The sequence below is a fragment of the Schistocerca gregaria genome, chromosome 3 (genome assembly GCF_023897955.1).
Source record: "Schistocerca gregaria isolate iqSchGreg1 chromosome 3, iqSchGreg1.2, whole genome shotgun sequence".
In the NCBI taxonomy this organism is placed as follows: domain Eukaryota; kingdom Metazoa; phylum Arthropoda; class Insecta; order Orthoptera; family Acrididae; genus Schistocerca; species Schistocerca gregaria.
In genome coordinates this window covers 954,463,439-954,484,702 of record NC_064922.1, presented here as the reverse complement: position 1 = coordinate 954,484,702, position 21,264 = coordinate 954,463,439, and the positions used below count along the sequence as shown (strand labels likewise).

Sequence of the window (21,264 nt, the reverse complement as noted above, 5' to 3'; positions counted from 1 at the left end):
ACAAAAAAATATTACGCGAAGCGAAATGTAGTGTGAGAAGGGCTATGCGAGAGGCGTTCAATGAATTCGAAAGTAAAGTTCTACGTACTGACTTGGCAGAAAATCCTAAGAAATTTTGGTCTTATGTCAAAGCGGTAGGTGTATCAAAACAAAATGTCCAGACACTCTGTGACCAAAATGGTACTGAAACAGAAGATGACAGACTAAAGGCCGAAATACTAAATGTCTTCTTCCAAAGCTGTTTCACAGAGGAAGACTGCACTGTAGTTCCTTCTCTAGATTGTCGCACAGATGACAAAATGGTAGATATCGAAATAGATGACAGAGGGATAGAGAAACAATTAAAATCGCTCAAAAGAGGAAAGGCCGCTGGACCTGATGGGATACCAGTTCGATTTTACACAGAGTACGCGAAGGAACTTGCCCCCCCTTCTTGCAGCGGTGTACCGTAGGTCTCTAGAAGAGCGTAGAGATCCAAAAGATTGGAAAAGGGCACAGGTCATCCCCGTTTTGAAGAAGGAACGTCGAACAGATTTGCAGAACTATAGACCTATATCTCTAACGTCGATCATTTGTAGAATTTTGGAACACATATTATGTTCGAGGATAATGATTTTTCTGGAGACTAGAAAACTACTCTGTAGGAATCAGCATGGGTTTCGAAAAAGTCGGTCATGTAAAACCCAGCTCGTCCACGAGACTCAGAGGGCCATAGACACGGGTTCCCAGGTAGATGCCGTGTTTCTTGACTTCCGCAAGGCGTTCGATACAGTTCCCCACAGTCGTTTAATGAACAAAGTAAGAGCATATGGACTATCAGACCAATTGTGTGATTGGATTGAAGAGTTCCTAGATAACAGAACGCAGCATGTCATTCTCAATGGAGAGAAGTCTTCCGAAGTAAGAGTGATTTCAGGTGTGCCGCAGGGGAGTGTCATAGGACCGGTGCTATTCACAATATACATAAATTACCTTGTGGATGACATCGGAAGTTCACTGAGGCTTTTGGCAGATGATGCTGTGGTGTATCGAGAGGTTGTAACAATGGAAAATTGTACTGAAATGCAGGAGGATCTGCAGCGAATTGACACATGGTGGAGGGAATGGCCATTGAATCTCAATGTACACAAGAGTAATGTGCTGCGAATACATAGAAAGTTAGATCCCTTATCATTTAGCTACAAAATAGCAGGTCAGCAACTGGAAGCAGTTAATTCCATCAATTATCTGGGAGTACGCATTAGGAGTGATTTAAAATGGAATGATCATATAAAGTTGATCGTTGGTAAAGCAGATGCCAGACTGAGATTAACTGGAAGAATCCTAAGGAAATGCAATGCGAAAACAAAGGAAGTAGGTTACAGTACGCTTGTTCGCCCACTGCTTGAATACTGCTCAGCACTGTGGGATCTGTACCAGATAGGGTTGATAGAAGAGATAGAGAAGATCCAACGGAGAGCAGCGTGCTTCTTACAGGATCATTTAGTAATTGCGAAAGCGTTAGAAAGATGATAGATAAACTCCAGTGGAAGACTCTGCAGGAGAGACGCTCAGTAGCTCGGTAGGGGCTTTTGGTAAAGTTTCGAGAACATACCTTCACCGAAGAGTCAAGCAGTATATTGCTCCCTCCTACGTATATCTCTCAAAGAGACCATGAGGATAAAATCAGAGAGATCAGAGCCCACACAGATGCATACCGACAGCCCTTCTTTCCACGAACAATACGAGATTGGAATAGAAGGGAGAACCGATAGAGGTACTCAAGGTACCCTGCGCCACACACCGTCTGGTGGCTTGCGGAGTATGGATGTAGATGTAGAGGTAGGCTCAAATCATTGGTAAGCCATTGTCAAAATAAGAATCAGACAGTAGTGCCCTTTGCTACAGAGTCAATAAAACACAACATCTCTAAAAAGCAGATTTCAAATTGTAAGACATTTAAAGGGGCAGATGTGGACTTAGACCACAATATATTGGTTATGAACTGTAGAGTAAAACTGAAGAAATTACAAAAAGGTAGGAAATTAAGATGGGGCCTGGATAAATTGAAAGAACCAGAGGTTGTTGAGAGTTTTAAAGGGAGTATTAGGCAACATTTGACAAGAACAGTGAAAAAGAATACAGTAGAAGATGAATGGGTAGCTTTCAGAAATGAAATAGTGAAGGCAGCAGAGATTGAATATGTAAAAAGGCAAGGCCTAGAAAAAATCCTCATATAAAACAGAAGATATAGCATGTAACTGATGAATGGAGAAAATATATAAATGCAGTAAATGGAGCAGATGAAAGGGAATATAATCGTCTAAAAAAATGAGATTTACAGGGAGTGCAATACGGTTTTGCAGGAATGGCTAGAGGACAAATGTTAAGATTTAGGAGCATTTATCACAAGGGGCAAGATAGATACCACCTACAGGAAAATTAAGAGGCCTTTGCAGAAAATATAAACAGCTGTATCAACATCAAGAGCTGAGATGAGAAACCAGTCCTAAGCAAGGAAGGGAAAACTGAAAGGTGGAAGTAGTACACAGATAGTCTATATACAAGGGAGATGTACTTCAGGGCAGTGTTACAGAAATGGAAGAGGACGTAGATGAAGATGAGACAGGAGATACAATACTGTGAGAAGAATCTGACAGAGCACTGAAAGACCTAAGTCAAACTAAGGCTCCGGGAGTAAACTACTTTCTTCCATCATAACATGGGAGAGCCAAAAAAACTCTTCCATCTGATATGCAAGATATACGAGACAGGCGACATACGCTCAGACTTCAGGGTGAATATAGTAACTTCATTTCCAAATAAAGTAGGTGTTGACAGTTGTGAATATTAGTGAACCACCAAACAATGGAAAATCCAGGATGGAATGCAACAATATTAGAGAAAGAAAGTTGCTACTCGCCTATAGCAGAGATGCTGAGTCAAGATAGGAAAAAAAAGGCACCCGCATGGCAATTCCCTATGCCAACCTATTCATGGGCAATGTAGAGGAATCCTTCCTAAAAACCCAGAATCCTAAACCTCTCACCTGGTTCAGATTCACTGGTGACATCAATGTTATCTGGATTGAAGGTGAGGAACCCCTATCCACATTCCTCCAGCTTTTGATTATGTTAACTGTGTAACGGTACAGCCTCCCCCAGGAATAAAATGAAATGTCTGACACCACGTTTTTTAAAAATTATGTACATGTAATAAATTAAATAACTAATAAAGAAATTGAAGTAATAAGTCCTTACAAATAAATAACTAGAGATTGCTGAGATGTTAGCATGAAAAATCAGTGTTTCTAATTAACAAAATTGCAATCTAAAAATCCAGTAATCTTAGACCTCACTATCTTGAGAAACAGCTTAAAAGTTATTACCAAGCAATGTAGTTTCATTTGTTATTTATTTTTATGTCTTCCTCTGTAATTAATATTCTTTGTAATAACATTTCTAATTAACTCTCCAATGGTTTAAACACAGTTTTCCAATTTCCAGAATTTGTGGCATTATTTGTGTACATTCTATTTATTTAATCAGACAAAGCACGAGCTCTGTACTACTATTACATGTTAGTAACCAAATCCAAACTGTAATTAATTACGTAACTAAAATAATACAAGAGACATTATTGTAATTTAAGTTCAGAATGATTTTCTTGTGGAAAACTAAAGATATTACTATAAAAGATTGTCATTGAATATTGTATTTTATACCGTATTCAACTGTAACATCAGTTTCTTTACGTTTTGTAAATTTTAATTGTAACATCAAAATTTTATAAAAGTAAAAGTAGTAGATGAGTTTTCTATTTGGGCAGCAAAATAACTGAAACTGGCAGATGTAAAGCTGTGAGTACCGGGCGTGAGTCGTGCTTCGGCAGCTCAGATGGTAGAGCACTTGCCCGCGAAAGGCAAAGGTCCAGAGATCGAGTCTCGGTCGGGCACACAGTTTTAATCTGCCAGGAAGTTTCATATCAGTGCACACTCCGCTGCAGAGTGAAAATCTCATTCAGCAAAATAACTGATTATGACCAAAGTAGAGAGGATATAAAATGTAGACTGGCAATGGCCAGAAAAAGAGTTTCTGAAGAAGAGAAGTTTGTTAACACTGAATACAGATTTAAGTGTCAGGAAATCATTTCTGAAAATTTTGTATCAAGTGTAGCCATGTATGGAAGTGAAACATGGATGATCAAGAGTGTAGACAAGACGAGACTAGAACCTTTTGAAATATGGTGCTACAGAAAAATGCTGAAGATTAGATAGGTAGATCACACAACTAATGAGGTGGTACTGAATAGAATTTGGGATGCAAGTTGATGGTACATATTCTGAGACCTCAAGGGATCATCAATTTAAGACTGAAGGGAAATGCAGGAGGGAGGGGGGGGGGGGGGGGGGGGAAACTGTAAAGAGAGACCAAGAAATGAATATGGTGAGCAGATTCAAAAAGATGTAGGCTGAAGTAGTTGTTTGGAGATGAAGTGGCCTGCACATGGTGAAGTAGCATGGAGAGCTGCATAAAACCAGTCTTCAGACTGAACGAAGAGCAAAACAACAACATCACATTTATCTAAATTCAACACTGAAAATGTTATTCACTGGAAAATTTGTAAATGTGATCAAGAAATATGTATCTTCTTAAAATTTGTTTGTGTAAACAAAACTAAAATGAAAACCATAGTGCACCTTGTACAGAACATATCTCTCTACATTGAATGGTTTGTGGGTTTGGACGAGTTAAAGGGAAATGTAAGACTAGGCATGTGTACTGTGCGTCATGTGGCATTTCTGCTCCTCAACTCCGTGAGCTCCTACAGAAGTGCAATTCTACATGGTGGAAAGTAGTTCTAAAATAGTTCTGAAATGAGTATAGAAATAAAATTTTATATTTTAAAGCCAGTCTTGAAAATCAAATAAAAAATAAAATTTAATATAGTGCATAAAAATGTGCCAACTTACTCAAAGAATAAAGGCCGTGCAACAGTGTCACCAAAGGCATGAGCTCTCCAGAAGAGTGTGTACAGGTAGGGGAGCAGGCGGTACCGCGTGAGGAGTGCCTTGCGAGCTGACTCCACAACTGCAGGGCCCAGTGACACGGGGTCTTGAGGCTGTGAGATGTTTGACATCGTATCAATATGGGAATAATTTTCAGTTGCATATTCTCTTTACAGTGTTTAACTCATATAAGCATTGAGTAAAACTCAGTAATACCTTAGAAAACATATACAAATGAAAGAAGTCTCATGCTTTAATATATAACTTCACAACAGCATTAACAGTCTCACACAAATGCTGTGTTTATTACTCTAGTGGACTATTTCTAAGGGTGTGGAACAAGAAAGCATGATTATCCATCACAATAACTGAGCAGAAATACATTGGCATGTCATTTTGAGATCAGCATAATGAGAGATACTTCTGAGTGTATTGGTTTTCCAAGGCTTAATTGCCTGAGACACTATGGCTTAATTGCTCGAGACAAATGCCAGGAGAGCTTCATTGAAAAGGATATGCTTTCCTTCCTAATACTTTCACAATCCGAGTTTGTGTTTTGTCTCTAATTATGCCATGATAAACTCTAATTGTCCTACCTTTCCTAAGTGCATACTAATACATTACTTTACTTTTAAATGTGTTACTGATCCGGAAATAATTGTATACTGAATGAAACAAACTGTGTAAAATTCCTTGTCATCCAGTTGGATAACAAGTTAAAATAGATTCAACATATAGACAACCAAGAATTTCAGTTTCAGAATATCAGGGCCTTAGATGTATCTCTCATTATATTGACCTAAGAACACGAGAGTTGGGTTAATTTGCATTACATCTGTGGTCAGAGGACAGGAATGAATCTCAAGATGTAAAAGAAACAAAGTTTATTTCTTTCAAATAAACACAAGCTCTTCATAGTGGTGATGAACCGCACTGAAGGCTTAAAAAAGAAACAATAATTGGGCTGAAGGCCAAACTACAATAATGAATAATTTCTGGCTAAATGTCCAGCACCAAAATAATTCTAATAAGAGAAACAGTTAATACATAAACTAATTAGTTATGGCAGATGGCCACTATTGAAAAGTACTTAAACCAGTTGAAATTAGGCTGATGGCTGTCAATGTCTTCCCTCATAACAGCAAGTAGGTCAAATTTCTGTTTCTGGAGTTGAACACCAATCACTGATAATCAAGATCTACAATGGATGAGAAGAATTAGAGTTTGGTATAACTAGTAACCAGTATTAATTTCAAGCGCAAACTTTTCATTCAGGGTCATAGGCTACACATTGACTTGGTAACGGTCCAGACCCTTATGGTTCTACCGAGATTACATTCGGTGGTGCAGCTGGCTGTGGATTGCGACATGTCTTCCTGGATGGATCTTAGTAAACCCCTGAATATGGAAGAGCTGCTGTTCTCTGTGCCTGGCCCTGCAGGTTACTCAGTGAAGACAGCCTTCTGTGGTCTGTTTGCAGCCTTAAATGGGCTGCAAGCAGCTGAATACTTTGTGCACTGTTTTCAGTCACACGGCTATGTGTAATGAAATAGCCTGTGTGCATCACAACCTGTAGTGGCATATCTGATGCCTCCTAGTGGCAGCTGGATTGCCATGGTTTCTGTTTGATGGCCAACAGGTTGGTTCCTACTCGGTCCGGTATTTGTCTGATGGATCTGTTGTGCAGGTTGCTGGTGTGTGCAGGCACTTGGAAGAGATGTATTAATCTGCATATTTTCACTCCCTGTTGTTCTACAGAATTACCTTCTGGGGCAATGCAAATAAAACTGTTCAGCAGAAGTGAACTATAAGAATGCTGTGTAATGCAGATAATTGTACATCTCACAGAAGCCTTTTTGAAGAGCTTCCAATTCTTACACTCACTTCATGATATATTTACTTGTTAAGAGTATCTATTACTGATGATAAAAATTAATTAAAGCTGAACTGTGATTTACACTGTAAATATACAAAAGACAAAAATTATTTTAATGTAGCCATTGCCTCTTTATATAGGATTCAGAACTGATATTTAACAAGGTCCTGTCCAACACAAATCAAGAAATTGGGAGCCTCGATCAATTCAAAAGAATGTTAAAAATACATCTCATTCATCAAACTTTGTACTGATTATTTCAATACCTGGATTTGAGGACTGAAAAGTTGTGTTAGCTACATAACAAGCAGTAATGTATTGTAAATGGGACTTAGTGTCTACAAACATAGGTACATATTTTCTTTGAGAAGCTCCACTGCAATCAAGTACATATTGAACTACTAAGAACAGATAAACAGCAGCTCTGTATTGTAATGGAGGAGCCAGAAGATTTTTTCAGAGTAGCAGTTTCCTTTCTGATTTACTCGATTACATTTAGACGGCATCAGCATAAGCAGTATTAAGCATTAGAGTGATAGTTTATTGTTAATACACCACTACAATGCACATCTGTTAATGGTCACTTCTTTGATGTTTTCAATTAATCTTGAGGCTGCGGATGCACACAGTATATTGCAGCAGGCACTCTTTACTGGTGTCATGCCCTGCAATCATTTGCAGCCTCATGACTGATAAAAAAACGCCAGAGAAGTAACCATTAAAAGCTGTCCATTGCAATGAAAATCATGTGTCACAGGGTTAAGTTTCTATGATTTCCTTGTCCTTTGTTGACGTATACCTTGACTCATTTCACATCCCTGAAAATTTTCGTTCCCAATGAGATCTATAGAAGATGGTGAACGAATGACACATTCGTAGAAATGAGACCCATTTTAAGACAACACTATTAATCAATTAAAAACATTCCAAGTTTATCACCACAGCCATTTGAACTATACCAGTTCATCATGTTAAGATCGAAGATTTCAACTGATACCTATACCTCTTATCGTACAGACAACAAAGACAAAAATAGGGAAGGGAGAGGCTGTTGCTGTTACCTCAGCTGAATACTCACTATTCCATCATCTGTGTTGTGATTCCTGCTGAAAGGATAGAAAGCTCCAAGTTGGGACCACCTCTGGCAGAGGGACACTGTGGTATTTCCATTGAATCCACAGATATCAGACCCCATGAGCGGTATACCAAATAAACTGAAACTAAGTAGCTCTGCAAAGGAAAGAACCCACAATAAACACAGCACAAAGTTATTCACAAATTTACTTTGTGTGTGTGTGTGTGTGTGTGTGTGTGTGTGTGTGTGTAGAGAGAGAGAACTTACATTAGGGAAAGAGCCATAGCTCGAAGACTACTAAGTGTCAATGAATCACACATTAATTACTTGTACAGGGTGACCAAAAAGTCCATTAACATTTGAAACTGCACTAATTCATGGTATAATGCAAGAAGAGTGGTAAAACTTGAAACACACATCTGAAATGACAAGGGCTTTTTATTGAAAACAAAACCAAGTGTAAAAACCAGTGAACAGATGGCACTGAACAACGACACATCTGTGATGCTCCAAGAGAATTGTGTATAAAATGAGCTACAGTGAGAGAGGGAATCACGTCTCCAGGCCTCATTTTGTGTGATTATTGGTTGTGTTGTTGCCTGAAGTCGCATGTCTACTAAGATCGGCTGACATCATTAAAGTTGCTAAAAGGCAACATCCGACACAAATTTCTCAGCAGACCTATTGATATGCTATACAGTGCTGTTCACAGTATAGTCCCTCGACTACAGGTACTGTAAATTAAATATAGCTGACAAAACATCTGTTACAAAGAACATAGTCCTAGTTAAAAATCAATTGTGAAGCTGATTATTGCTTTTATATCATATGGGAAGTGCAATCTGTTGGTCACTTTGTGCACTTTTTTGGTTTCAATAAAACTCCATGTCATTTCTATGAAGTATAGAATTTTCAAATGGTAATGGACTTTTAGGTCATCCTGTACATCAATGCTTCTCCTCATTTTTATTTATACATCACATCCTCAATTTCCTGTTATTGATTACTAATTGAGATACCACCTTGAAAGACTATGTTCTAATGATTAATTGACATTAGATGTCATGGAATATCAAACTAGCCATATGACTGGATCCAGCACTTCTAAATGAGCATGTGTCATATTCCTGAAGCATGAAGGCATGACTGTTACATGAAAACATTCCCCACTTGGACGTGTTTCACTTCTTGGAATGCAAAAAAAATTAAATCTCTTTAAAGAATTTTCTTTTCTCACAACTATCAATAATTTGAAGGCAACAATAAACATTCTTTCATCAGATATTAAATATGGCACACAGTATTTAAATATACTGTTTTTTTTAGTTTGTGTGTAAAAATAAAAGAGCTGGAGGACATAGTACTTTGCAAGTGATCAATCCACTGTCATTAAACATTGAAAAAATCACTTATGCACCTGAGAACCTGCAAAAGTACATATGTGTAAAATATGAGGACAGTTGGGAAAAAATAATAATAAATATAGATATACATTATATAAAAATAAAAAACAGCTAGAGTACATTCCTTCCCTTCATTCTATAATGTCATGCATCATCATATTTTGAGATAACTCATCAAGATAGGTCTAGTAGTAAACAATACAAATTAAAGTGAGTATACTAAGTATTCCATCTCAGTACATTTATTCCTTGGTGAAATTTGTCTTACTCAAAACATCTCTGTTCAAACCAACTGACGGAGTCAATATCAGGAGTAACAGTGACTTTCACAAGGGCTGAAAGTCCCTCACTTTGTTCCAGAAGTGTGACCACTCATCATCAGAAACACACATTTTCAATTACTTACCAACAATCACAAGGGGTTCTGCTACTAACAAAGTATAACTGATGAAGAGTCGAAGATTTATTGTTGACCAACTCCTCCTACTCCATCGATGAATAACTTAAGTGTGGATGCAATATAATACCTGACTTCGTCACAGCTTCAGTAAGGATATCTGTGTGAGTTAGCCTTGCAAACTGTCTGTTTTTGATTATGCTTGGTCATACTACCTTTGGAATCTCTTATATAGTTCAGTATTTGTACATTTAAATATTTCTGATGATCTTTTTGATTAATAGCTAAATGAAAGAATGTCTGCAATTTCTACCTATTTTCATGTCCTTAAGGTTCTCGCCATTATAGGTTGATGGGAACGAACTGTACATTCAGTTTAATAACAAATTATATACTGAGTTTAGTCAGGGATTTTTCAACAGTCCCAAAGGAACTTGAGTGAAATATGACACTCAGATGATACGTGATGAAAGAAATGAGTTGTGTACAGAAATTTTCATAAACATGAAAGCAGTTTTAAGTTCCATTAGAGGTAAACTGACAACATTTGTAGAGGCTACATATAATATGGAGTACAATTAGTAATTTATATAAATGCTCATCACACAGAAGGTGCTGAGCAGCTAACAGGCACACACAGAAGGATTTACAGGCATGTCCACTGCCCAGTGCCTGTTCTATATCATGAGTAGTGATCTATCCCCAAACATATTAGGGGTAGTCAAATGAAAACGAGACATATGGAAAAAGTAATTATCAGAACTGTTAATACATTTATCCCACTGTGTGACAAGATAATCAATGCCTTCATGGACAAATGTTTGCTGTAGCCTACAGGACTGTGATTGTACCCAGGCATGCACCTCTTCATCTGTTCAAGCAAATCAACAGCCACAAAGCCTTTTCTTAATGGAGGATGTGTAAGGGCTTCCCAGCGGAACTTCTGCAGCACAGTTGAAACACAACTCTGGGCTATCCCAACATTGCCAAGGTTGCTTCCAGAATGCAACAGAAATTTTGTAGGGAAGTCCATACAAATCCTTCATACAGTTGCACCCTCTTCCCGTGCAATGTCCATTGCTTTGGAGCCCTGATGAAAGACATTTGTGGCCACGGATTTGTATAGGACTGTTGGAAATGTTAATGTTTATTGGTAGAATTTTAAGAATGTGTAATTCTTACACAAAAGAGGTCACTTGCAAGACCCTTGTCCAATTCTTGTGTATTGTTTGCCAATCTGGAACCTTTGCCAATCTCTATTAATGAAATAGACAGAAAACATTCTAGGAAGATCTGCACAATTCATCACAGAATTATTTAATTAGTGTGAGAGTGTCACTGAAATGTTTAAAAAATGAGTAGATATAACCACTCACTGTACAGCTGAAATACTAAATTGTTGACAGGCACACACAAAAAACTTTTTAAATGATAATATCTAAAAATGCATAATTATTTATACATGCCTGATATACTCTTTTTCATGTCATACCATCCAGATAAATTGTCACCACTCCAGTGGCCTGCAAAGTGACCGATACCAGAAAATGTAGAACGAGATATGATAAATGGCCTTTTCCCTCTGATCTCTGCCAGGGCACTGAAAAACCAAAACAAAATGTAATGCACAGTACACTCAGAAAAATGCAGTTTTACAGGTAAATTTGCCAAACATTAGCTTTTGCATTAAATAAGTATGCACATTGGACATTGAAGAACCTTCTGCAAGGGTCAGTAAAAATCTATATCAAATACGATGCTCTTTCTCAGGCAAAGAACCTTTAATATTAACAATTAATTGATGACATCCAAATACAAAACTTAGCTTCAGTGAATAGTGACTAAACTCAAATTACTTCTGTCTGAAAAGCATTATTTTGCCTGTCAACATCATTTGTGTATTTATCTTGTAGAGTTTGTTCTTCAAAAACAATTCTGTCTGAAAGGTTACTGTAAGTAAACTGATAGCAATAACTGAAAATTTTGAGAAAACATTGACAGCATCCCTACTACATTATCAAAAGTAATCTAATAGATCTACTGTCCTTTTCCATTTGGATTCCACTTCTTAGTTGTACTACTTGCAGAAGCAGAAATGAATTCCTTTCCATAACTGCACAAAATTTTATTCTCCAGTTTGTTCCATCCACAGATTTCACTTTTTGTTTTCTAGATTTGTTCCCACTATGAAGATCACTAATTACATTCACTTTGAACATTTGGAAAATCAGCCAGACTACAGCTGCTGCTGAAAATCCTGAAACTGTCTTTCACTGTTTAGTATAACAAACTGAGACTCACACATTGCAGGATACAACACACACAACTAGTAAAGAACACAATAGATGTTTTTCATATTTCGTCTTTCAGTCCCTGTATTACCTCACTGGCACTTTTCAATGATCATTTATGCGTAATTTTTCTTTTATTTATACTCATAATTCCATAATGAAGTGGCTAACAAAGTCAAGCAATAATTGGGATATGTTAAACATTGCATTGTTAATGCCACAATTCATATAATTTTCATAAAAAGTTGTCAATTTTAAAGAGTTGTATCTACTGGAAGAATGATTATCCAAGTGTTAAATTATGAAGAGTGAAAGAGAAATGTGGAAGGTTTTGTAACTAGAAAAAAAGAAATTACTGTGTACCTTGCAGAGAAATTACTTGTATTAGAAAATGAAATTATACCATAAATTTTGACAAAGAAGTAAAAATCACTTCCTATGCACTGAAAAGTTATTTCAAAAAGTAAAGGAAATGTGATTTACATTAGAAACAGATAATTCAAAAGCAACCCCAGGGCTTCTGCAGCAAACAATAATGATATGCTTTGATCAAAAATTGTTGTCACCAACGATTCATCAAAAGAAGTATTTGTACGCCAATGAATCACTTTTTGTTCCAAAAACTTTCTGTCATTTGCAATTACAGTACAGAAAGTTTTGCAATTTTTTAACTGATAATGAGAATCAATTTTCATCTTAACTGTGAGCAGCAACATTTCAATTGCTACAACAATGTTGTAAGTACTCTGAGTTAGAATGGGCCCTTTTTCCAGTCATGTGTGGATAAGACTGAACTGTGTATTACAAAAGAAACTTCCCCTCCATGCAAACAAGATATTAAGTGACCAGATTACAAATGGAGTCAGTACATATGCCGTGTGTGCAACTCATTTCAGACTGTCGACTGGATGGACTCTTCTTACCCTGAGCTACTCAATTGCTGCCAGATGTGTAGGGCGTAAACATCATAATACAAGAACAAATTCACTTGATGGAACCATACACCCCTGCCCATAGTGAAGTGGATGCAAATCTTTACAGGTTAGTTCATGAAGTACATAAAATTGCATGCCATCATAAAGATCAGCACATAAATTCTGGTTGACAAACTTAGAGGAATTTTACTTGGCCCAGGTTGAGGTAGCATTTGGAGTCCTTTCTGACAACTGACCTTAAATGGTTTTTAAAAAATTTGATCAGTCCCTCATCAGTGTACATGTAGAACACACAAGAATTTCCAACTATTTCCTGGACGAAAACATGAATGTGGAGATTATGAAAGAGCTGAATATTCTTGAGAGGATGTAGAGCATCAAAAAACATACAATGTATGCATAATGCATTTTTTACTTCAAAGAGGATATCCATAATATGTTCTGTAAACATACATTAAGTTATATAAATGTGGTGTCTGTTCTTTCAGACACGTCCAACAGAAGACACTGTTTTGATCCAGCAGCCACCATGAGTCAAGACACAAATGAATCGCAGACATTGGCTGTGAGTGGGCACTGATATAAATCAATGGGTAAAGATGACAGTTTGTGCCGGGCCCGGTTTTGAACGTGGGACCCCTGCTTACTAGGCAGATGCACTGACCACTGCACCTGTCCAAAAGAACTGACACCGCATAAATATATAATCAAGTCAAGGACAGGCAATGATCTCTTCAGTGCAGATGCACACCAGGCTCGAACTCTAATGGAAATCAACAAAATGCTGTGAGTAATTAGTATACGGGCAAGTGGCACTACATCCGTAGTTGAGAAATTGGGCCTGGTGGGAGGTGTGCTAGGGTAGTCCGTACAGCCACGATGACCACTGAGTACAGATGGCACAGTGGTCAGCACATTTGAATAATAAGGAGGAGACCCAGATATGAATCCCGTCCCGGCACAAATTTTCAGCTTTCCTCATTGATTTACATCAATGACCGCTTGTAGCTAATGTCTGTAATTCCTTTATGTTCTGATAATTCTATTGTAATTCTAGCAGTCTCCTGTTCAAAACAGCTGATTTTCCACAAATTTGACATATTTCCCACAAACAGATTCAGAGTGATACCCAAAAAATCAGCAAGCAAGCTCCAGGGAGAAAAATTACATTTAATCAGACAAGGAGAAAGAAACTACTTGAATATTTTGCTAACACCCGCACAAGTCTGGTGCAGCAGTTACCCCATGGTTTCTGCCGCCTCATTGATGCATAGAACATCTTGTGGTTGATGCATCTTCACAGAGATTTCTAGCAGCCTCACACTCTGGACAATTAAAACAAAATCTACACTTTTAACAAATCACAATTATCCACTACCCAGTCAAGAAGGGGTCACAGAAACACTTCCAGAGCTCATGGTTATAAAGGACTGGCAAAATTGACCTGCTTCGATCTCTGCTTGGAATATTTTTCCATCATGGTTATTGATAAGGTCCAGGTTGTTTTGGAATTTGGCACAGTTCATAAGGTCCCTCACCACAGTTACATTTATAATAGCCAGTTTTATGATATTTAAAGTAAGCATGCATTTATACACTAGTGCACACTGATGGGACAAGGTTGGCTGCTCCATTTTTCTCAACTGTGCCCTCTGGTTACGTCTACCAAATGAACACACAAAATGAATTGGATAGATTGCTACTCAACCACATAGGGGAGGTGTTGAGTGGTAGAAAGGACATCCCTAGCCTGCCGCCTCCTTTCCATCATGTACCCCCACTACCCACATTTGAGTGGAAAAAATTCCACATCTGGTCTAATTCACTGGGTCCTTTGCAGATCACTCAGTGGAGAAATCAGTGCAAAGCATTCAGGATGGTCTCTTCCACTCGAAGGTACTAGGAAATGTTGTGCAGTTTTGTTGGGTGGCACACAATGTGCTAATCAGGGAAAATGAATTGACATATACCGTAGCCAAAAGACCACAAGGTTTGTGTAATACAACTCAACCCCTACAAACTATGCTACACTGTTAGTGAGACATGTTGTTTTAGTGAGAGATTGAGTGGTTGGAGGTGACTAGTATCAAGCTGCGCTGTCTGTCAAATCAACAATATGGAATGTCATCCTTTTCTCCTGTCAAAGATGTGTGCTGAAGTAACTCTTACCATATTATCAATAGGGAACTCCATGTAGAGGCCCCTACAATACGTAATGTTTGTAACGAACAACTCTAAGCACACCAAACTTCAATTCATTTTAATTTACTAGCTGATAAGAGAGCAGCTCTATAATTAACTAAGGAATTGTCCTCCATTTTGTATTATGGTAGGATGAGTGTAGAATGAGTTTTAAAATTGTAGGTAATGTCAGGACCCATCCCTGAGACACTGAGACATGTCAGAGTGATAGGCTCCTTCCAGTTTCTTTGTGCCAGTGCTCTGCCAGCCACATTTATCTGAATTTTGACATTTTCTTTTCATTATTGAGATGAATTCTATCTCAAAACTGTAATTGCTATTTAATGTATTGGAAAGAAAGGTATTACATGCTTCAACTTACTCATTCCAAATTGAATTTGCTTGGACATAAATAACTAGGAAGATGTGTGCTCCGATCTCAAAACAACCAACCAGTCAATCCTATCTCTGCAGCACCACTTTCAACAAATCTGAACACAGCTACAATCTGTTCAGATTGAGAAAGAAATCAAACAGCATAATTCTGGCACATTGGATCAGTGAACACAGCTGTTGGTTAAAAATTTACAGCAATCAGCAGAAATTTTATTTCGGCCTGAATTCATCTCGGTAAATGTGAAATGCCAGCTATCTTTAGTGCATCAAAATATTCAAGGGCTTAGAAGTAAAATTAATGAACTACTTATGTGCATCGATGAATTAGAGTCATCGAGACCAGTTGATATGATCTGAATCTCTGAACATCACGTGACCACTGGTATAGATATGTTAAACCTTATAGAATTTATGTTAGCCTCTTACTTCTGTAGTCAAAATATGGAGAAAGGAGGAGTTGCCACATTTGTTAAAAACAGTTTTAAATTTAAGAATATTGACATTAATAAATTTTCCTTATAGTAGCACTTAAAAGCATGTGCAACAGCAACAGAATTTCATAATAGGTCCTTTATAATAGCAGCCATATACAGAGCACCTTCAGGAAATTTCAACCTGTTTATAAATGGTCTTGAAAATTTATTATCTCACCTAAAATTAAAAAACAAAAACAAAGAACTAGTGGTTGCTGGTGATTTTAATATAGAAGTCCTGAAAAAGACTGTCAGTGAACAGTTACTGAAATTAGTTACACTGTCATTCAATCTAATTTCTACTGTAAATTTCCCAACTAGGGTGTACAAGTGTTCGAAGACTGCCATTATAGACAATTCCAGGCAACTAAGCCACATTACAAAACCAGTAGTAAATGGGATACCTGACCATGACATGAAACACCTAACATGAAATTTTGAAAATTGTCAGGATAAAACATCTGTCAGATCTGAGTATGGAAGGCCAATAAAACAGTCAAAAATTGAGAAATTTTGGAGATTGCTTGAAGAAATTAATTGGATGAATGTTTACAGCATCCAAGACAAATTGAAAATATAAAACATTCATTAATAAAGTTAGCACCTTATTTGAAAATTGTTTTCCCCTGAAGGTAACTCAATTAAGCATAAGTCTATTAAGAAACCATGGATCACGCAAGGGATAAAGATATCATGTGAGACAAAAAGGAAACTCTATATGATATGTAGGGACACCTATGATACTAGCATTACAGCACATTACAAAAATTACTGCAAAATATTGAAGGAGGTTATCCAGAAATCTAAACACATGCACTATGAGAAGAAGATAAATACATCCAGCAATAAACTAAAAACAATATGGCATATAGTCACGTCAGAGACAGGTACGACCAGAAATGAGGAGGAACAAATAGCTCTAAAAATAAATGAAACCCTGGTAACAAACCCATGTTGTGTTGTAAACCATTTAAACAAGTATTTTGTTTCTGTTACTGATAGCATGGTGTTGTCAGGTTCAGTAAATAATGCAATGGAAATTCTGAGACCAGTGCACACAAGCAATCTCAGTAAAATGGAATTGACACTTACTTCAACCAAAGAAATAGAATCCATCATAAAGTTCTTGAAATCAAAGCATTCTAGTGGAAATGATAACATATCAAAAAAGTTAATAAAAGAGTGTTTATGTGAGCTTAGTCATATCTTAAGTTATCTGTGAAATCAATCACTTATTATAGGAACATTTCCGGACTGGCTTAAATATGCTCAAGTTATACCTCACACCTCACCACAAGAAAGGGGCCAAGAAATGCAGTCAAATTAACGACCGATCTCACTTTTGCCAGCTTTTTCAGAAATCTTTGAAAAGGTTATGTTCAAGCATCTTCTTAAGCACCTTAGTGGAAATAACATACTGTCAAAGTAACAGATTGGGTTTCTTAAGGGTTCTGATATTGAGGAGGCTATTTACACTTACAGTGAAAATGTGCTTAATTCATTAGACAACAAATTAGAGGCAACTGGCATATTCTGTGACCTGTCAAAGGCTTTTGATTGTGTAAATCACAGCATTCTTTTAAGTAAATTAAAATATTATGACATCACTGGTAGTACTGCAAAGTGGTTTCAGTCATATCTTACTAATAGAAAACAAAGGGTGTCATTACATAACACTTCAGCAGTAGGCAATCAGACATCATCTGACTGAGAAGAAATTACATGTGGTGTTCCCCAAGGTTCCATACTACGTCCACTACTTTTTCTTGTGCCTATTAATGGCCTGTCATCTGTTACATTGCCATATGCTAAGTTTGTCTTATTTGCAGATGATACAAACATTGCAATAAATAGTAAATCAAATATAAATTTAGAAAGGGCAGCTAATCAAATTTTTACTGACATTAATAAGTGGTTCATAGCCAATTCACTGTCATTAAACTTTGAAAAGACCCACTATATGCAGTTCAGAACTTCCAAGAGATTTCCTTCTATTGTGTGTATAAAATATGATGATATGGAAATAGGAGAAGTTGAGAGCATAAAATTCTTGGAATTACAACTTGATAATAAATTCAGTTGGGAGCGACATACTAACGAAATGCTTAAGTGCCTGAACAAGTCTGTGTTTGCAATGCGAATGACGTCAGACATAGGAGATATAAATATAAAAAAAACTGGCATAGTTTGCTTATTTTCACTCCATTATGTCATATGGTATCATATTTTGATATTTAGAGTAGAGAAGCGTACAATAAGAGTAACGAGTAGTGTAAATCAAAGAACATTATGTCGAAACCTATTCAAAGAGTTGGGCATATTAACCACAGCTTCACAGTATATTTATTCCTTAATGAAGTTTGTTGTAAATAATACATCTCTTTTTCCAACTAAATGCTTAGTACCCAGTATCAATACTAAGAATAAGAACAATATACATAAAGATTTGAAATCACTTACTCTTGCCCAGAAAGGAGTCCAGCATTCAGCAACGCATATTTCAATAAGTTACCAGCAACTATTAAGGGTTTAGTTTCAGACAAGACACAATTTAAACATAATTTAAAAGAATTTTTGGTGGCGAACTCCTATTCCATCCATGAATTTCTCAACAAGTGCAGTAGACCGTTTTAATGAAAATTTATCAACCTTTAATTTTTGACAATTCTTGGTTGTACCAGCCAAGTAACTACCTACTGTGTGAATGATTGATGTATGGAAAGCAGATGTAAGTCTGAAGTCTGTAAATAATGAAAGTTTAATTTTAAATTTTGTTCATAATTTGACTGTTCTTAACTGAGGATCATTGAAATAAATAATTTACTTTAATTTTTGACAATACTTGGTTGTAATAGCCAAGTAACTAGCTACTGTGTGAATGATGGATTTAATGAAAGTAGATGTAAGTATTAAACCTATAAATACTAGATGTTTAATTTTAATTCATGTACATAATTTTACTGTTTATTGACTCAGGATAATTAAAATTAATGGAACTCAAGTTTTTCTAATTACATTTTTAATGTGTTTATCTGACATGTTCCACACCCAGGAGGATCCCCTCTTTTGTGGGTCTATGGAATGAATAATTAATCTAATCTAATCTAAATCTGCAACAGTTTTGATGGTCTCTGGGCTGGGTATGTGCAGTAGACAGCTGTGCAACCTAGGCAATCAGTGCTGAGTCGGTTTCTGCATTCTGTATTACATGAACTTCCATCATATGGGTGCAAAACTACGAGTGACTGATTTCTGTGGTATTCTCATAATGGCTGAAACACCTAGAAGGTGCAAAATGTGTAACAAACAGGCAAGGGACTTTATGTTTGAAGTCTACTTGTTCTTCAAATTTGAGGCAGATTCAGGCAAGCCAATCTACAAGGTTGCCAAAGTGCAGGAACACACTGTAGTGGCCTACGGCGATTCTGGTGTACAAACTGAGAGACAAATTATGCAGGAAGCCAAGCTGTCACAGCAGGCAACTGGATATGTGGAATTTCAGTCCCCAGGGAAGAAACATAGCATGCTAAAGCAGGTACCAAGAATCGACAACTTCAATCAAGATGTTTTGCACTGAAAGATTTCTGAATTCTACAAAAGGGACAAGTTCCAATGGCAGGGAAATTGCTCACTGTTATGCACGAAACTACTAGGTTTGAAGCAAATGCGAAGTCAATCCAGAGAATATTGAAGGACATAAGATTTAAATATGTAAAATCTAATGACAGATGGGGAATTTTTAATGGAGCAAAGTGGTGGTGCTTCTGCTGCTGATAGAATGATGTTTCTAAGAGCTGTGCAAGAAGTCAGGTGGAAAGAAATGTCAACTATATATTACTTGGACAAGACTTGGGTAAATCAAAACCAAACTACAAATTTTATTTGACAAACAACAAAGGGGCCAGGCAGCTTGAAAGTTCCAGCAGGAAAAGGAGAGTGTCTTTATAATATGTCACGCTAGTACCACTGCTGCTGGATTTGTATCTGAAAGTAAACTTGTATTCCTGTCAAAATCGAAAACAAACTCTGACTATTCTTCCAAAATTAACGGAGTAACATTTCGAGAATGATTTCAGAATCAGTTGGCGCATTATTTGCATCCAGGTTCTGTTCCTGTTATGGACACAGTAATTTTTCACTCTGCTATTATCGACAGGCCTCCTGCTACAAACAGAAGAAAAAGTGATATTCTGTCATGGCTGTGAAGTAATAATATACAACATATTGAAACACAAACAAGAGCAGAGTTGTTGGAGCTTGTTAAGATTTCAAAAGGCAGTGGTGAAAAATATGAAATTGATTCCACACCTCTGCAACATGATCATAGGGTGATATGAGTATCTCCTTATCACTGCGATTATAAAACAACAGAACTGGTGTGGACACAGGCGATGAGATATGTGGCAGACACTGAAAGATTAACCCACTAAGCAATAGACAAAATCACTGTTGCTTATTGGGAAGCTCGCATAAGTCACACTGACAAACTTCAAGAAGAAGATTACCAGAAAAAAGTTGTTAGAGACAAAATAATAGATTCATTAATTTGGCACCCACATCCACTGACTCCACTTCTGAAGGCAATGACAGGGAAACATCTGAATAAAACTGTATGTGAATAGGATGTAAATTTATTCTGTAGTTTTCATGGAACCTTTGCTTTCTTATCAAGCTGTCTGTGCAGTAGAAAGTAGTTCAGTGCATAATCCATTCTATAATCGAAATTTTATTTTACTTATCTCGCTATTCTGACTACAACATAGCCTCACTTAAAATTCTTTTCATCCTGTTGCTCATATTTTACAATTGATTCTTTTGTTGTTTCGCTAAAAAAGTAGGAGACAACAGAGAGTGTAATGTGTTCTTTCAGGTGCATTTTATTATAGAATCCATTCTGCAGAGCTGGAATCAGTGTCACTGTTTTTTCTTCATGTCATTAAGGGTGGGAAAGACTGAATAGACATTCCATTCTGTAAAATGTATCTCATATTTGTTAGGCACCATTAATAAATTTATCATAAAATGGTTTGTAGTGCACAATGAACCAGACTGTAGCAAGGTAGAAGGTAGCTTAAACTTCTGCTATTGCAGCTGTCCATATCACAGCTGCTGTCTATGCACATTCAGCCAAGTTGACAATGCAGCATTCTTTGTGAGCTGCACAGCCAGAGGCATTAACACTGTTGCTACCTGAGGTGATCGCCATTTGGAATGATCCAGAGGGCATTTATAGCATAGGTATGCTATGGA

General features: G+C 37.0%; 1 protein-coding gene across 1 annotated transcript in view; it reads right to left on the bottom strand.

Moving 5' to 3' along the window:
* The window catches only part of LOC126355930 (lysosomal alpha-glucosidase-like), a 130,575-nt gene that overhangs the window by 50,608 nt on the left and 58,703 nt on the right, over positions 1 to 21,264 (bottom strand). The window contains exons 11-13 of the mRNA XM_050006499.1: positions 11,205 to 11,338; positions 7,942 to 8,093; positions 4,952 to 5,100 (exon numbers count right to left, since the gene is read on the bottom strand). Coding sequence (XP_049862456.1) covers positions 4,952 to 5,100; positions 7,942 to 8,093; positions 11,205 to 11,338 — 435 coding nt within the window. The remainder of the gene's footprint in view (positions 1 to 4,951; positions 5,101 to 7,941; positions 8,094 to 11,204; positions 11,339 to 21,264) is intronic.